This window comes from Melanerpes formicivorus, unplaced genomic scaffold (assembly GCF_026170545.1).
Source record: "Melanerpes formicivorus ecotype bairdi unplaced genomic scaffold, bMelFor1.0.p_v2 SCAF_169, whole genome shotgun sequence".
Lineage (NCBI taxonomy): Eukaryota > Metazoa > Chordata > Aves > Piciformes > Picidae > Melanerpes > Melanerpes formicivorus.
The window spans coordinates 54566-71483 of NW_027142521.1; the positions used below are offsets into that span (position 1 = coordinate 54566).

The following is a 16918-nucleotide window of genomic DNA, read 5'->3' on the forward strand; positions in this document are numbered from 1 at the left end:
CCCAGAGAGCAATTGGCCATGGGAATGTGCTGCCCAGGGAGGTGGTGGAGTCCCCATCCCTGGAGGTGTTCAAAAAAAGCATGGATGTGGCACATGGAGCCATGGTTTAGTTGTCATGAGGTGTTAGTTATTGGGCAATAGGTTGGACTTGATGATCTCTGAGGTCTTTTCCAACCTGGTTGATTCTGTGATTCTATGAAACTAAGGCAAATAGAAAGTCGTAAGGCTTCATCGAGGCCACAGAGCAAAGGAGCATTGGACATGGAAATTGTCTTAGTAGTACTGTCCCTGTTTTGTACTTTAACAAATCATGTCCCTTCTAATTTTTTTGTCTAAAGAGCCAATACCTTGTCAGACAGTTTTAATATGTAAAAAAGAACAACTGTATAATAATATTTAATGAATACTATTTGATAAATAATTGAGGTGTGATAAATAATTAATATATAGTGGATGATTAAGATACAATGAATGATTCATGTGGAATAAATAACAGATAATAAATAATGCATATCTCACACATAGTAAATAATTTATAATAAATAATATAGGGTAAATAATTAACATCTGGAAATCTGTAAAATAATAATGTACCACATAACTGCCTGGGCTGAAAATAAGCACAGGTAGCCATGTTCCAACTTCTGTCATTTTTATGATAGATTGGCAGGTTTGGCACTTCCCAAAATGGTGCTGAAGGTGCAAGTCCCAACTTCAGCAGTGCCTGATAAAACACCTTTCAGCCATTTGCTCCACTTTGTGTTGTAACTGACTCAAAGAAGATGATTTTGTTCTTGAGGCTTTGGCAAGAAAGCCTGGGAGGGACTTTTTAGGGTGTCAGGTGGTGATAGGACTGGGGGAACGGAAAAAAAAAGTAGAAATGGGTAGATTGACATTGGATGTTAGGAAGAAGTCTACCCTGGGTGAAGGTGGTGAGACACTGGAACAGGTTACCCAGAGAGGTGGTAGATGCCTCATCACTGGAGGTTTTGAAGGCCAGGCTTAATATGGCACTGAGCAACCTGCTGTAGTGTGAGGTGTCCCTGCCCATGGCAGGGGGGTTGGAACTGGATGACCCTCGAGGTGCCTTCCAACCCTGACAATTGTGATTCTACAAAGTCCTTTTGCTCTTTTAGAATAGGAATATATGGTAAGTGGAGCTGATGCTGAGTAATCTGCTATTGCAGGTTTTCTCCTACAACTATAGCAATGATACTGTAGATGGCCAGTTAGATTTACTGAGATTCTTGGAGAGCACTTAAGATAAAATAGAAACATTGAAAAATATCCTGTTGAGATTTTTTGGGGGGGTAAGTAAATACATCCCATCAAATGTTAGCATTCTGTGATCTTGCTTAATTTATTAAATGGACAAATTGCTTGATGGTTTTCTGAACAGATGGCTAAAATTTGGTGTAGTTTACTTATTTCTCTTTCATTTCTTTCTGCTGTATATCCAGGGTGTATTGAAAAGGAGAGACCAAATCCAAGGCGAGCTTGACTCCAGAGTTGATGCTTTAGCCAATAAAAAGACAGAAAAGGATCTGGTGAGTATGTACAGCAAGATGAAATCTTCCAGGCTTCATTCTTAACTGCAGAAGGTTGAATAAAGCAGGTACTCTGAAGCCATGCTTTGTACCTGGGTGGTGTCTCTGTAATTCTGAGCATGAGCCAGCAGTGTGCCCAGGTGGCCAAGAAGGCCAGTGGCATCCTGGCCTGCATCAAGAATAGTGTGGCCAGCAGGAGCAGGGAAGTCATTGTGCCCCTGTACTCTGCACTGGTTAGGCCACACCTTGAGTCCTGTGTCCAGTTCTGGGACCCTCGGTTTAAGAAGGACATTGAGCACTTGAAGGTGTCCAGAGAAGGTCAGTGAGGCTGGGGAGAGGCCTTGAGCACAGCCCTGTGAGGAGAGGCTGAGGGAGCTGGGGTTGTTTAGCCTGGAGAAGAGGAGGCTCAGGGGAGACCTCATTGCTGTCTACAACTACCTGAGGGGTAGTTTCCTTGATCCTTTTTTTAATTGTATCTTAGTTTTATTATGTGTTGGTGTATTTTGCTGACATTTCTGATCAGACTGGTTTCAGAGTACAAGGTGGTCATAAGATAGGTGCTGTGGCTGGAATTGGTGTCAAACACTGCCTTTGGCTGTGTTTGCAAATTTTTGTTCCTCAGCAGAGCTCAGGTAGCTTCTGACGGTCTCTGAGGTGTCAGACTGAACTTGTCAGTGATATCTAGTAGCCAGAAATTCCACTGACAATGGTTGGCATGAACTTTAATCTCATTTGAAGTACACTTGCACCACAGATAAGGAATCTCAGGGCTGTCACTAGAGCTGATAATAGACTCTGAGATCTTCAGCGTGGGTCACAGCAAACGTTAAATGATGTAACAAACAGGAAACGATGCAGCAGAGTGCAAAACAACCCCAAGGTCAGTGCAGCTGAAGTAGGCTGGAATGGCAAATTAAACCTTGGGAGATGTGTGGCAATTATAGGCTGATGCCTAGGAAAATTTTCCACAGATGGAGTGGAAAAGTGGCAGAATGTAAATAAATTACCACTGAATGTAAAAGGGAAAATAATGATAAGGTCTGAATTATCCCATTGCTCTGATAACTAACATCAACTTGGTTGTGTAAACTAAATCTTTCTCTTTCTGGCTTCACTCTAGCTGACACCAGCTGGTGGCTTTTGCTTGGCTGCTGGTGACCTTGGCTATGTTCTTCTTGTGGCTAAGTACTAACAAGCTACTCTCTGCTCTTCTCTTCCTCTTGTGCCTTGTACAGGGAGCAAGGGGGAGGAGAGGGGGAAGCTGTTGGTAACCCCCTGGTTTTGTCCAGGGGAGTTCTTGTGTTTATAAATTGTAACTATATGTAAACATTGTATACTTTGTGCATATTCATTGCCTTTCGTATTTCTAGAGTGTAGTTTCGTTGTAAATAGAGCTTCATTTGCTTTCCTGCTGAGCTGGTCTGGCAAATTTTATTCTGGGGGTAATTTCATCCCACTGCAGAGATGTCAGGCTCATTGGCTGGGGAAAAAAACATTTTCTGGAGTTCTGCATCTGCCAGCAGATTTTAGAGAGTTGCTTGTGGTGCTGCTGAAGAGCCAAAGCCTCTCCACCTTTATGGGAGTGAAGAAGGCAGTTGTTTTGGGTATGGAAGGGTTGAAGACTGTGCTTCTGGATGCAAGCTCTGGCAGAGATATTAGGAAAGACTTGGTGTCCTTCTGCTTGTCTAGACATTTCTTACCTCCAGAGCTCTGACTCCAGGGTCTGCCTACACCACTCCATTCTGAAGGCACACACAGCCATGCTAGTGCATCCCTCTGTGGTCTGGAAGTTTTTAACAGCTTTGGAACTGCCTCTAGTTCTAGTAGTAATTCTGAGAAAAGATTGGCATAATGTGCTCTGACAGAACCAGATAAGCATTAAATGCTAGCTTAAGGATGTTAGTGTTCAGGCTTGAAATTGAGCAGTAAAGAGATGAAATGCTGAATCTTATCACATTCTGAAGATATCTTATGTTCTCACTTCAGGCTAAAAAAGATTAGCATCACCAAGGTGCAGGATTAGTTCATGGAGCAGATAGAGACCCATGCTGTTTTGCATGGTGAGACAGTGTAAAATGCCATGTCCCTTTCCGGGCAGTTTGGCTATTAGGCTGAGTATCTTTGGACACAGGTCACACTTAACATGTGGTCATGCTCTGCCCTAGTAGTGTCTGCCCCTCTGCCACCCACCTTCCTGTCCCATGGACTGATACCTGGTTAGCATTGTGCTCACAGGGTCATAGAATCATAGAATTGGTGGGATTGGAAAGGACCTCAAGGATCATCCAGTTCCAATCCCCTTGCCATGGGCAGGGACACCTCACACTACAGCAGGTTGCTCACAGCCACATCCAGCCTGGCCTTCAAAACCTCCAGGGATGAGGCTTCCACCACTTCCCTGGATGTTAGGCGTTGGAAAGGACCTCTGGAGATCTCTGAGTCCAAACCCCCATGGCAGAGCAGGACCACAGAACCTAGCACAGGTCACACAGGAACACATCCAGGCAGGGCTGGAAAGTCTCCACACAAGAAGACTCCACAACCTCTCTGGGCAGCCTGTTCCAGTGCTTTGGGACCCTCACAGTGAAGAATTTCCTCCTGATGTTGAAGTGAAACCTCCTGTGCTGTAGTTTATATCCATTGTTCCTTGTCCTGTCACAGGGTGCAACTGAGCAAAGCCTCTTGACCCCCAACCCTCAGATATTTATAGACATTGATTAAATCCCCTCTCAGTCTTCTCCAGACTAAAAAGCCCCAGGTGTGCTCTCCTTCTCTAGGCTCACTGATGTGATTTATTGTACTAGCTGCCTCACTGAGATCAATGTAAGAAATGGATTCAGAATCATATTTAATTTGCAGGATAAATTGGAACAGTTTGAACCTTGTAAATGAGGAAGACTCCAGGTAGATCTTTCTGTTGAGACAAAGCCATTCTCCTTTGGTTCCTGCTTTCATGTTAGATGAAGAGGGTGGCATTCATCCTTCATTTTGGTTGTGAAAAAGCAGATCTTAAGCCTTTTTACTTGAGATGGTGAAGAGTGGCATAATGCTGTCTTTAGACCTTAAGGCTAACCCTTGCCTCAATTCACCACACAGTCTCTTGAAGGCTTCAGATCACAGATCACAGATCACAGGATGATCACAGGATGTTAGGGGCTGAAAGGGGCCTCTGGAGATCATTGAGCCCAACCCCTCTGCCAGAGCAGGACCATAGAATCCAGCACAGGTCACACAGGAACACATCCAGACAGGGATGGAAAGTCTCCACAGAAGTAGACTCCACAACCTCTCTGGGCAGCCTGTTCTATTGCTCTGTGACCCTCACAGTGAAGAAGTTCCTCCTCATGTTGAGGTGGAACCTCTTGTGCTGGAGTTTATATCCATTGCCCCTTGTCCTGTCCCAGGGTGCGACTGGCAGAGGCTGTCCCCTCCTTCTTGGCACCCAGCCCTCAGAAATGTATAGACATTGATCATATCCCCTCTCAGTCTTCTCCTCTCTAGACTAAACAGCTCCAGGGCTCTCAGCCTCTCCTCATCAAGCAGTGCTCCAGTCCCTTCAGCATCCTTGTAGCCCTCCCTTGGACTCTCTTGAGCAGCTCCCTGTCCCTCTTGAACTGGGGAGCCCAGAACTGGATGCAATATTCCACCTGGGGCCTCACTAGGGCAGAGTAGATGGGGAGGAGAACCTCTCTGGATCTGCTGGTCACACACTGGTGATGGTGATATTTAAATTGCACATCCCAGCAGGGATGTAGAGCAGAGCCTGCCTGTCCATGTCGTCTCGTGACTACACTGCATTAGCACTCTGTAGGTCCTGGAAAATCCAATCCAAAACCAGGCTGTAAAATAAATTTCTTAAAGATAGGCAAGTCCTGCTGCAGCCAGCACCTCTGGCAAAGGAATTTTTTCAATGTGTGTTAGCCTTGCTCATTCCCATATGGGGATCTTCCTTCTTGCCAAAGCAGAAAACGGATTCAACTGCCTTCCCTGCTCCAAGTCAGCTAAAAATATTCACTGTTGTCAGAATCCCATCTGCATTCATTTTCAGTGTTTGATGGAAAAGTCACTGGGGACATGCCCAAGATACCAAATCCAGCTTTAAGGGTAATTTCCCCAAAGTAAAACTTTGGCTTCAACTTTTTCATGTTGAATCCAGTGTGGGGAGTTGAAGTTACCCTTGTCCATATTTGGATCAGTGGTCTGGCTAGGGAAGTAGAAACAGATTTTTTGCAGCTTGGTTCTTGATTAATAACCAGAATTCCATTACTCTAGAAATGTGGCAAGGAAAACCAGTCTAGAAGTCAAGTCTAACTAAAAATGTTTATTCAGCTGTATATCATGGAAAGCAGAGGAAACCCATTTGGATGAAATCCTAAGTTTTACTAGCAAAGGACTCTTCAGGTACTTAAAGAGCTGAAGGATTTGAGTATGTGAGACCCAGTTGGCATCCATGGTTTCTGAATTAAGCACAGGGCTCAAGTTCTGTCACCATTTAAGCTGCTGCACTGGAGCACTCTCCCCTCTGTGTGGTTCAATCTGCAGCCTGCTCTGAATGTTGACATTTCTGCATTCTCTCAATAGCAGAAGAATTCCTTGAAAATCCTGGAAAGTAATCCTAAAATCCACAACTTCACATCACAGGATGATCACAGAATGTTAGGGGTTGGAAGGGACCTCTGGAGATCATCAAGTCCAAACCCCCTGCTAGAGCAGGACCACAGAATCCAGCCCAGGTCACATAGGAATGCATCACCAAAGGCACAGCTCTGCAGAAAGCACAAGGAGCTATCCAACTTTACAGGGTGGTTGTATGAGAGAAAAACAATTTGCCTGACTGTAGAATGCAAGGAAGAAGAAGGTGTATGGCACCTGACTTGTAAGGGAAACACTAAATATCTCCTGCTTGATGTTCCTTATTGGTGCTGTTCTGGCTGCCTGTCCTCCTGCTGCATGCTGCAGTCTGTGCAGTCCCAGCAGCTGGCTTGGTGCTGTAGCTGCAGATCATAGAATCATAGACCTGTCAGGGCTGGAAGGGACCTCAAGGATCAGCCAGTTCCAAGCCCCCTGCTATGGTTTGGACACCTCACACGACATCAGGTTGCTCACAGCCACATCCAGCCTGGCCTTCAAAACCTCCAGGGATGAGGTTTCCAGCACCTCCCTGGGCAACCTGTGCCAGTGTCTCACCACCCTCATGGGCAAAAAATGTCTTCCTGACATCCAATCTGAATCTATCCATTTCTGGTGTTGCTCCCATTCCCCCTAGTCCTATCAATCCCTGGCACCCTAAAAAGTCCCTCCCCAGCTTTCTTGTAGAACCTTTGAGATACTGGAAGGCCACAATTAGGTCTCCTCAGAGCCTTCTATTCTCCAGACTGAACAGCCCCAACTCTCTGAGTCTGTCTCACATGTACCTTGCTCTGTGAGTGGGTGCCAGTCAGAACTGACACAGCTGGTTAGTAAGTGACATTAGGTAGCCATATGACTGAGAGCACTGGAAGACTCATTCAAGAGAGGGTCTCTGTCCACTTCCTCATTCTTGTTAACCAAAAAGTCACTTTGTTCATCTCCAGGCCTCAAGGGTTTTTAATTTGAATCACTTTGAAAGAGTTTCTGCTCTGCAGAAGTTTTTTGGTTTAATTTGTTTTTCTGTTTCTGCATTTCTGTCTCACTCACATAGTCACTCAGGGGATAGTTCCACAAGAAATGACATCAAGGTGACCGCCAGGAAATCAGAAACTTTGTGCTCTTGATTTCTGCTTGCTTCTGTCTGTTGTGGTTTCTCCTGAGGTTCCCAAAGGTTCTGTCAGAGTTTGCTCTATTGCACCAAGCTGTGTGGTGCAGCAGACACACTGGAGGGAAGGGAGGCCATCCAGAGGGACCTTGACAGGCTGGAGAGGTGGGCACAAGCCAACCTCAGGAGGTTCAACAAGAGCAAGTGCAGGGTCCTGCATCTGGGTTGGGGCAGTCTCAAGCAGCAATACAGGCTGGGCAGGGACTGGCTTGAGACAAGCCTTGAAGAAAGGGACATGAGAGTGCTGGTGGATGAGAAGCTCAACATGAGCCTCCAGTGTGCACTTGTGGTCCAGAGAGCCAACCACATCCTGGTCTGCAGCAAGAGAAGCATAGCCAGCAGGTCCAGGGAGGTGATTCTCCCCCTCTGCTCCACTCTGGTGAGACTCCAGCTGGAGCACTGTGTCCAGTTCTGGAGCCCGTATTACAAGAAGGATCTGGATGTGCTGGAATGTGTCCACAGAAGGGCCATGAGGATGATCAGAGGGCTGGAGCTCCTCTCCTATGAGGACAGACTGAGGGCTAGACTGCAGAAGAGAAGGCTCCAAGGAGACCTCCTTATAGCCTTCCAGTAACTGAAGGGGGCTACAAGAAAGCTGGGGAGGGACTTTTTAGGGTGTGAGGGAGTGATAGGACTGGGAGGAATGGAAAAAAAACCTGAAATGGGTAGATTCAGATTGGATGTTAGGAAGAAGTTCTTCCCTATGAGGGTGATGAGACACTGGAACAGGTTGCCCAGGGAGGTGGTGGAAGCCTCATCCCTGGAGGTTTTTAATGCCAGGCTGGATGTGGCTGTGAGCAACCTGATCTAGATGGAACTAGATGATGCTTCATGTCCATTCCAACCCTAGCAATTTTATGGTTCTATGATGATTCTGCTGGTAAAGCTGGCTGTATTTTCCTTTTTTAGATGCATCACTGTCAGGTAGTAGAGTAGTGTAGAGATGCCAGAGTCTGTAGCTGCTCAGTCGATACAATTATCTTCAGCACCGCTCTGGTACTGACTGATTCATTACGAATAAAGTTGAAATTTATCCTTGGGAAATGGTTTCCTGTGCTGAGTTTTATACCAGCCTTGATTCTGCTCTTTTCTTTCTTTGCCCTGCAGTTACTTGATTTCAGTGGCATTTCCATTGGTGACTGGACTAAATGCTTTTTTTAATGTTTGCCATCCATATTTAGTTCTCAGAAGAGATTGGGAGACTTGAAGACAAAGTTGAATGTGCCAACAATGTTCTGAAAGCTGACTGGGACAGGTGGAAGCAAAACATGCAGCGTGATATGAGAGCGACATTCACTAATGTGGCTGAGAACAATCTCCGTTACTATGAAGAGGTAAACCTCATAGCAATCTGGTTGAGGGTGGTGGAACGCTGGAACAGGTTGCCCAGGGAGATGGTTGGGGCCCCATCCGTGGAGATAATCAAGGTGAGGCTCAACAGGGCTCTGGGCAACCTGTTCTATTTGGGGATATCCCTGCTGACTGCATAGGGGGTTGGACTGGATGAGCTTTGGGAGGTCCCTTTGAACCCAGACCTTTTTATGATTTCAGTGGAGAATCACAGAATCAGCCAGGTTGGAAGAGACTTCCAAGATCATCAAGTCCAATTGATCACCCTACCCTAACTAATCCACTAGACCATGGCACTAAGTACCTTATCCAGGCTTTTCTTAAACACCTCCAGGGATGTCAACCCCACTACCTCCCTGGGCAGCACATTCCAAAAGGCAATCTCTATGAAGAACTTCTTTCTAAGATCAAGCCTAAACTTTGCCTTGTGCATCCTGAGACTGTGTCCTCTCCTTCTGGTGCTGGTTGCCTGGAAGAAGAGACCAACCCCCACCTGGCTACAACCTCCCTTCAGGTAGTTTTAGACAGCAAGAAGGTCTCCCCTGAACCTCTTCTCCAGGCTAAGCAACCCCAGCTCCCTCAGCCTCTCCTCACAGGGCTGTGCTCCAGACCCCTCCCCAGCCTCGTTGCCCTTCTCTGGACATGTTCCAGCATCTTAACATCTTTATTGAATGGGGGTGCCCAGAACTGGACACAGGACTCAAGGTGTGGCCTAACCAGTGCAGTGTACAGGGGCAGAATGACCTCCCTGCTCCTGCTGGCCACACTGTTCTGATGCAGGCCAGGATGCCATTGGCCTTCTTGGCCACCTGGGCACACTGCTGGCTCAGAAGTTCTTGGATTGTCTCTAAAGAGGAAATCTTTCATTTTAGTTCAAACCTGTGTTAACTTCAGAATCAGTTTTTGTGGGGAAAGGGAGGTTAGCTTGGGTTTGACAGGTTTCAGGCCAAAGGTGGTTGGTTTGTCCCCACGTGGTGGATCCTGGGCTCACCATCGACAGAGGGCACTCTCGGTTTACTAACTGCCACGACTTCGGAGCCCACTTTGCAGTCCAGCATCAGCTGCTCTGCTCCAATCTGGAAACCTTCTGCAGCAACTGCATGAAGAGGCCCTCTGGAATGCTCAGACAAAGGTGGCTTATGAGAAAAACATTTAAAGGTGACTGTTTCAGAGAGCACATTCGGGAAGGCCTCACTGTTAATTCCTCTGTGGAACAATCAGGCTTTGCAAGGATAAAGAGGAACGGAGCAGTCTTGAGAAGTCGGTAGGAGAAGCTTATTGCCCTTCTTGAATAAAATGCAAATGCTGCAAGCATAGGCAAGGAAGGAATCCAACCTTTCTGTAATTGAAAATGATGCTTTCAGAAAAGGAAGAAAAGTGGTTGAAATGAAATGTTTATTTTTCAGCTCAAACCCCGCTGCTGATGCTCTTGGGTACAATTACCCTTGACAAGAGCATACAATAAGAAAGAGAACTTGAAGTAATAAAACAAAGTACGTTAAGCATTCTGGGGAGTCCCTTCATGTGGATTGACTTCTCTGAGGAGACCTTATTGTGGCCTTCCCGTGTCTGAAGGGGGCCACAAGAAAGCTGGGGAGGGACTTTTTAGGGTGTGAGGGAGTGATAGAACTAGGGAGAATGGAGCAAAACTAGAAATGGGTAGATTCAGATTGGATGTTAGGAAGAAGTTCTTCCCCATGAGGGCGGTGAGACACTGGCACAGGTTGCCCAGGGAGGTGGTGGAAGCCTCATCCCTGGAGGTTTTGAAGGCCAGGCTGGATGTGGCTGTGAGCAACCTGCTGTAGTGTGAGGTGTCCCTGCCCATGGCAGGGGGGTTGGAACTGAATGATCCCTGAGGTCCCTTCCAGCCTTGACAGTTGCATGATTCTATGACATGCACATTTTGAATGGATCCTAGATGCACTGAATTTTTAAAAAGAATTTCTACGTATTTTGTAGGGTCTGGAGCACAGCCCTATGAGGAGAGGCTGAGGGAGCTGGGGTTGCTAGTCTGGAGAAGAGGAGGCTCAGGGAAGACATTCTTGCTCTCTACAACTACCTGAAGGGAGGTTGTAGCCAGGTGGGGGTTGGTCTCTTCTCCCAGGCAGCCAGCACCAGAACAAGAGGACACAGTCTCAAGCTGTGCCAGGGGAGGTTTAGGCTGGATGTTAGGAAGAAATTCTTCATAGAGAGAGTGATTGCCCATTGGAATGGGCTGCCTGGGGAGGTGGTGGAGTCACCATCGCTGGAGGTGTTTAGAAGGAGACTGGATGGGGTGCTTGGTTGCATGGTTTAGTTGATTAGGTGGTGTTGGATGATAGGTTGGACTCGATGATCTCGAAGGTCTCTTCCAACCTGGTTTATTCTGTTCTCTGTTCTGTAAAAAGAAAAGAAAGGAATACACTAAGCCATCCATTAATTACAATCCATTGATTACAAATTAGCCATTTTCAGGGCTATGTGTCAACATCTGTGTCTTCCAGACCTGGATTCTGAACTCTTTGTGGGTCACCTCTTTAGCCAATTGACAGTGCCCTGATTTTACAAATCCTTTTGTCAAGTCATAATTGAAAAGACAGAGCTCTGATCATCAAGTCTAATTAATTACCATGCTGTCTGGGAGAGACATGGACATTGACAATCTGTTGTTGCATATTAAGATCAAAATATTTTCTGAAATCAGGCAGCAGGCTTTTGGCATCCTCTCATATCTTCTTCAGCTCTTGATGATCTCTGACTTCTGTATCAGCCATGTGTCTGTCAAACCAATGCTAAGCGTGGAGGAATATTCCCTTAATGAATGATTAGCTGAATGAAAACATAATAATAATTCTTTGGTTCTCTTTTTAGTTACTTTTTTGCTTAATTTAATGTTTTGTTTTGTTGTTGTTTGTTTAGAAGTGCTTTGGTGTTTTTTTTTCTGGGTAAGAGTTTTAATTCAGAACTGTGCCCAAACTTGTACTGTACGTAAAACTCCTTTCATTAAGTCACAAGCTGCAGAAAATGGTTCAGCTCACAGGATGGTAAGGCTTGGAAGGGATCTCCAGAGATCTTCCAAGGCCAACCCCCTGGCGGAGCAGGACCATGGAATAAAGCACAGGTCACACAGGAGTGCATCCAGACAGGGCTTGAACGTCTCCACAACAGTATCACAGTATCACAGTATCACTTTAGGTTGGAAAGGACCTCGAGGATCATCGAGTCCAACCTATCAACACAGACCCCATGACTAGACCATGGCACCAAGTGCCACGTCCAATCTCCTCTTGAACGCCTCCAGGGACGGTGACTCCACCACCTCCCTGGGCAGCACATTCCAATGGCGAATGACTCGCTCGGTGAAGAACTTCCTCCTCACCTTGAGTCTAAACCTCCCCTGGCGCAGCTTGAGACTGTGTCCTCTTGTTCTGGTGCTGGTTGCCTGGGAGAAGAGACCAACCCCTTCCCAGGCACAACCACCTTTCAGGTAGTTGTAGAGGGCAATGAGGTCACCTCTGAGCCTCCTCTTCTCCAGGCTAAACAATCCCGGCTCCCTCAGCCTCTCCTCATAGGGCTCTCATAGGCCTCTCCCCAGCCTTTTTGCCCTTCTCTGGACACGTTCAAGTGTTTCGATGTCCTTCTTAAACTGAGGGGCCCAGAACTGGACACAGTACTCAAGTACTCAACCTCTCTGGGCAGCCTGTTCCAGTGCTCTGTGACACTCACAGTGAAGAAGTTCCTCCTCATGTTGAGGTGGAACCTCCTGTGCTGTATTTACATCCATTGCCCCTTGTCCTATCATAGGGTGCAACAGCAGAGGCTGTCCCTGTCCCTTCCTTCCTGCCACCCAGCCCTCAGATATTTATAGATACTTATTAAATCAGCCTTCTCAGTGTGGCAATGCCAGCGACGAGCAGTGTGAGCAATCTGGCAGTGCAGGCCTAGAGCCTGACATGATGGCAGGCCATGCTCAGCATAAATGCAGAGCCAGCTAGCAGTGGAGCAAAACAGTGCTGTGCCTGCAGCATGTAACTAAAACAAGGCACTGGTAGCTATAAACATGGACAGTTATCTTGGGACAGCAGGACATGCACCTGCATCAACAACCTCATTGTGTCATTAGTAGTTGGACCAATCATCTGTAATAGTGCAATGTGTGGTCACTCAGAGGGAACCAATGGAGCTCTGCCAGCAGGGCACTCCGAGCTTATAGAAGTTGTAGCAGTTGCCTTGCTACGCACTTCTGCCTTTCCTGTCTCTTCTTCTTCTACACTTTACTGTGCTATACTTGCACTACAGGCCTGCACCATGGGCCTGCAACACTGGAACAATAAAGGAACAATACTCGATCATATTGGTCAGCCACATTGATTCCAATCTCCATCGCCCATATCTCAGTGTCCTTCTCTCCAGACTGAACAGCCCCAGGGCTCTCAGCCTCTCCTCATCAGGCAGTGCTCCAGTCCCTTCAGCATCCTTGTAGTCCTCCCTTGGACTCTCTTGAGCAGATCCCTGTCCCTCTTGAACTGGGGAGCCCAGAACTGGATGCAATATTCCAGGTGAGGTCTCACCAGGGCAGAATAGTGGGGAGGAGAACCTCCCTGGATCTGCTGGACACACTCTTCTGAATGCACCCCAGGATCCCATTGGCCTTCTTGGCCATGAGGGCACATTGCTGTCCCATGCAGAACTTGTTGTCCACCAGGACTCCCAAGTCCTCCACAGGGCTGCTTTCTAGCAGATCACCTCCCAGCCTGTACTGCTGCAGTTTGTTCTTCCTTCCCAGCTGCAGGACTCTGCACTTACCCTTGTTGAACCTCATTAGGTTCCTCTCTGCCCAGCTCTCAGTCTGTCCAAATCTTGCTGAATGGCTGCACAGCTTTCAGGTGTCTCAGCCAAGCCTCCCAGCTGTCAGTGGTTCTTCTTAAATAGCCTTTGAAACACTGGACAGCTTAGTTTATACTGAGACAGGATTCTTTGGTGGTGCTTGTCTTGAGTATTGCAATCTTTCTGCTCTTGTTTCTCACTAGATGTAGTTTGTTTTTACAAGCCACCCCATCACTGGAATGTGCTGCCCAGGGAGGTGGTGGAGTCACCGTCCTGGAGGTGTTTAAGAGGGGATTGGGTGTGGCACTTGGTGCCATGGATTAGTCATGAGGTCTGTGGTGACAGGTTGGACTCAATGATCTTTGAGGTCTCTTCCAACCTTGGTGATACTGTGATACTGTGTTCTTACTGTAGCATTTGGAAGAGAAAACCTTGTGCTGACTGTATCACTCCTTGTTACAACACAAGGGCTTGCCAGTGTGATAATAATCCTAACAATCAAGATAATGTGATAAAATGAGTATTTAGCTTGTGAGTTCTGATCTAAAATACCTGTGATTACTGGCAGGGGTCTTCATCTTATTAAACTAGTCTTTTGGGTGGTGCACAGTAATAAGACAAGAAACAACAGGTTCAAGCTTGAATATCGAAGATTTCACCTCCGCACGAGGAGAAACTTCTTTACAGTGAGGGTGACAGAACCCTGGAGCAGGCTGCCCAAAGAGGCTGTGGAGTCTCCTTCTCTGGAGACTTTCACAACCCACCTGGATGCATTCCTGTGCAGACTGCCCTGGGTGATCCTGCTCTGGCAGGGGGGGGATTGGATGATCTCTGGAGGTCCCTTCCAACCTCTAATGTACTGTGACCTTGGTGATTCTGTGATACAGGTGTGTCATGGGCTCCTGAAAGGAGCAGAAAAGGAAGCTCTGGCATCTGCCTTTGCTCTTTGGAAATCAGACTTCAGGAAGAACTCTCAGACACCTGAGAATCAGAACATTATTTTCATGCTAAAATCCTACCTGAAAGATAATAGCTTGAGCCTGACTCATCAAACTCAGGCAGGAACACAGTGCCTGTTCCAGTGTTCTTCCCTTCTTCAGTCACTGCTTGCATCATCTACCTTCTTTCATATGGCTGCAGTTAAATTACTCCTTCATGCTTCTGATGCACCTCTGGATGGTCACTCAGCCTTTTCTTCTGCAGCATCCCTCATCTCCTTTATTGTGTTTTGGCTTTTTTTTTCTTTCCCCCCAAAGTATGCACTCTCCATGATCCCAGGCAGAATGGATGCCATAGATCTGATTCAGTTGCCCAGCTCTTCTGTCCGTCTCCTCTGAGGAATCCTCCGTCTCCTGCTTTCTAACTTAGTCACTCTCCTCCTTGCCACAGCTTTCCATGACTGCCCTCACCACTCCCACCCTAGCACCCCATCCCCCCAAGTGAAGCCCCTGTTATTCTCTCTCCACAAGTATTGTTCCCTACAGAGTAATGAGAGACAGACAATCTCATCTTTACTGCTGGCTTTTGCAGTTACGGCATCGAGACTATAGAAATGAAGCTAGTGTGATCAAGTACAACACAGCAGTGTGTCAAAGCACACCAGAACAGCTGAAATGTTCTTTCCTCTGTGTCACAGCATGGAGAAAGAGGATGATCTGACATTTGTTTGGATTTTTCCTTAGCTGTAGTTGCCTAAGGATTCTGCTGTCCACTTGTCAAGGATCAGTTAGGTGGCATGAAAGAGTTTGTCTCCCTTAAGCTGAATTAGTGTTACATGAAGTGCTACTTTCAAGTGTTACCTGTTCCCTCCAGATTTACTAATTCAAAACAAGCAGAGGTATTTCTGCAGCCTTCCAGTTTACTGACTCTCTGTGTTTAATACAGTTGAAGAGGAGCCAGTCCTTTGTTTCTCCAGCTGTGGAGTCACCAATCTCTGTCTCTCTTAATGCTATGGTAACAAAGGCACTAATTAAAGCCCAATACTTCAACTTTACAGTGTTTCTATGCAGGCCTGTGAAAATGAAGGCTTTCCTCTGCTATTGTGCAAGATCACAGAATGTTAGGGGCTGGAAGAGACCTTGAAAGCTCATCCAGTCCAACCCCCCTGCCATAGCAGGAGCACCTATACCAGATCACACAGGAACACATCCAGGCAGGTTTTGAATATCTCCAGAGAGGGAGACTCCACAGCCCCCCTGGGCAGCCTGTTCCAGTGCTCTGTAACCCTCACAGTGAAATATTTCTTCCTCATGTTTCCATGGAACTTCCTATGCCTCAACTTCCACCACTGCCCCTTGTGCTGGAGCAGAGCCCGGCTCCATCCTCTGGGCACTCACCCTGCACATCTTTATCAACACGAATAAGGTCAGCCCTCAGGCTCCTGCTCTGCAAGCTTCAGTGCCCTCAGCTCCCTCCAGCTCTCCTCACAAGGAAGATGTTCCACTCCCCTAATCATTTTTGTGGCTCTGCACTGGACTCTTTCAAGCAGTTCCCTGAGGTCCTTCCTGAACTCAGGGGCCCAGAACTGGACACAATATTCCAGATGCAGCCTCAGCAGAGCAGAGTAGAGGGGGAGGAGAACCTCTCTCGACCTACTGACCACAGCCCTTCTAATCCACCCCAGAATGGCGTTGACCTTCTTGGCCACAAGAGCACATTGCTGGCTCACGGTCAACCTCCATCCACTAGGACCCCCAGGTCCTTTTCCCCTTCACTGCTCTCCAATAAAGCATTTAAATACAATGTCATTTAGTAGACAAGAATTACCAATCATATGGCATGCCTGTAGCTGGTCTCAAGAGTTCACAGAGTTCTCTACTTCCTTTTCTTTGCTTCTGGAAAAGAGTTGAGTGCATGATTAAGTCTCTTTCTATTCCACAAAGGCTTGAAGCCAACCACATGCAGTATTAATAATGACTGTAAGTGCATTGCTAGAATGTGGAGGATTTCCTGAGAAACAGTATGCAAAAGAGCTCTCGTTTGAAAAATTCAGAACTCTACTCCTGTTTCTGATGCAGGTAGCACTGGAGAAACCACACCTGGGGCACTGCCTGCAGATTTGGAGCCTGCTGGCCAAAAAAGATGTGGACAGGCTGGAAAGTGTTCATGAGAATGATCAAAGGATTGGCAGACCTGCCATATGAGGAAAGGCTGAGAGAGCTCAGTTCGTTCAGCATTGGGAAGAGAAGGCTTAGGAGAGAACTTAGTGCCACATGCCAGTACATAAAGGGTGGCTGCCAGGATGATGGAGTCTCCATTTTTAGGAGGAGTCACATGGGAAAGACAAGGGAGAGTGGGGACAAGTTACTGCTGGGGAGACTCTGTCTGGAATCCAGAATAAACTTTTTCACCATGAGAACAGTTAGACATTGGAATCATAGCATCACAGAACTGGCAGGGTTGGAAGGGACCTCAAGGAACA

General features: G+C 46.8%; 1 protein-coding gene across 1 annotated transcript in view; it reads left to right on the plus strand.

The window, feature by feature from the left end:
- Nucleotides 1-16918, plus strand: part of SNX7 (sorting nexin 7) — a 61846-nt gene that overhangs the window by 33995 nt on the left and 10933 nt on the right. The window contains exons 7-8 of the mRNA XM_068169187.1: nucleotides 1461-1547; nucleotides 8523-8675. Coding sequence (XP_068025288.1) covers nucleotides 1461-1547; nucleotides 8523-8675 — 240 coding nt within the window. The remainder of the gene's footprint in view (nucleotides 1-1460; nucleotides 1548-8522; nucleotides 8676-16918) is intronic.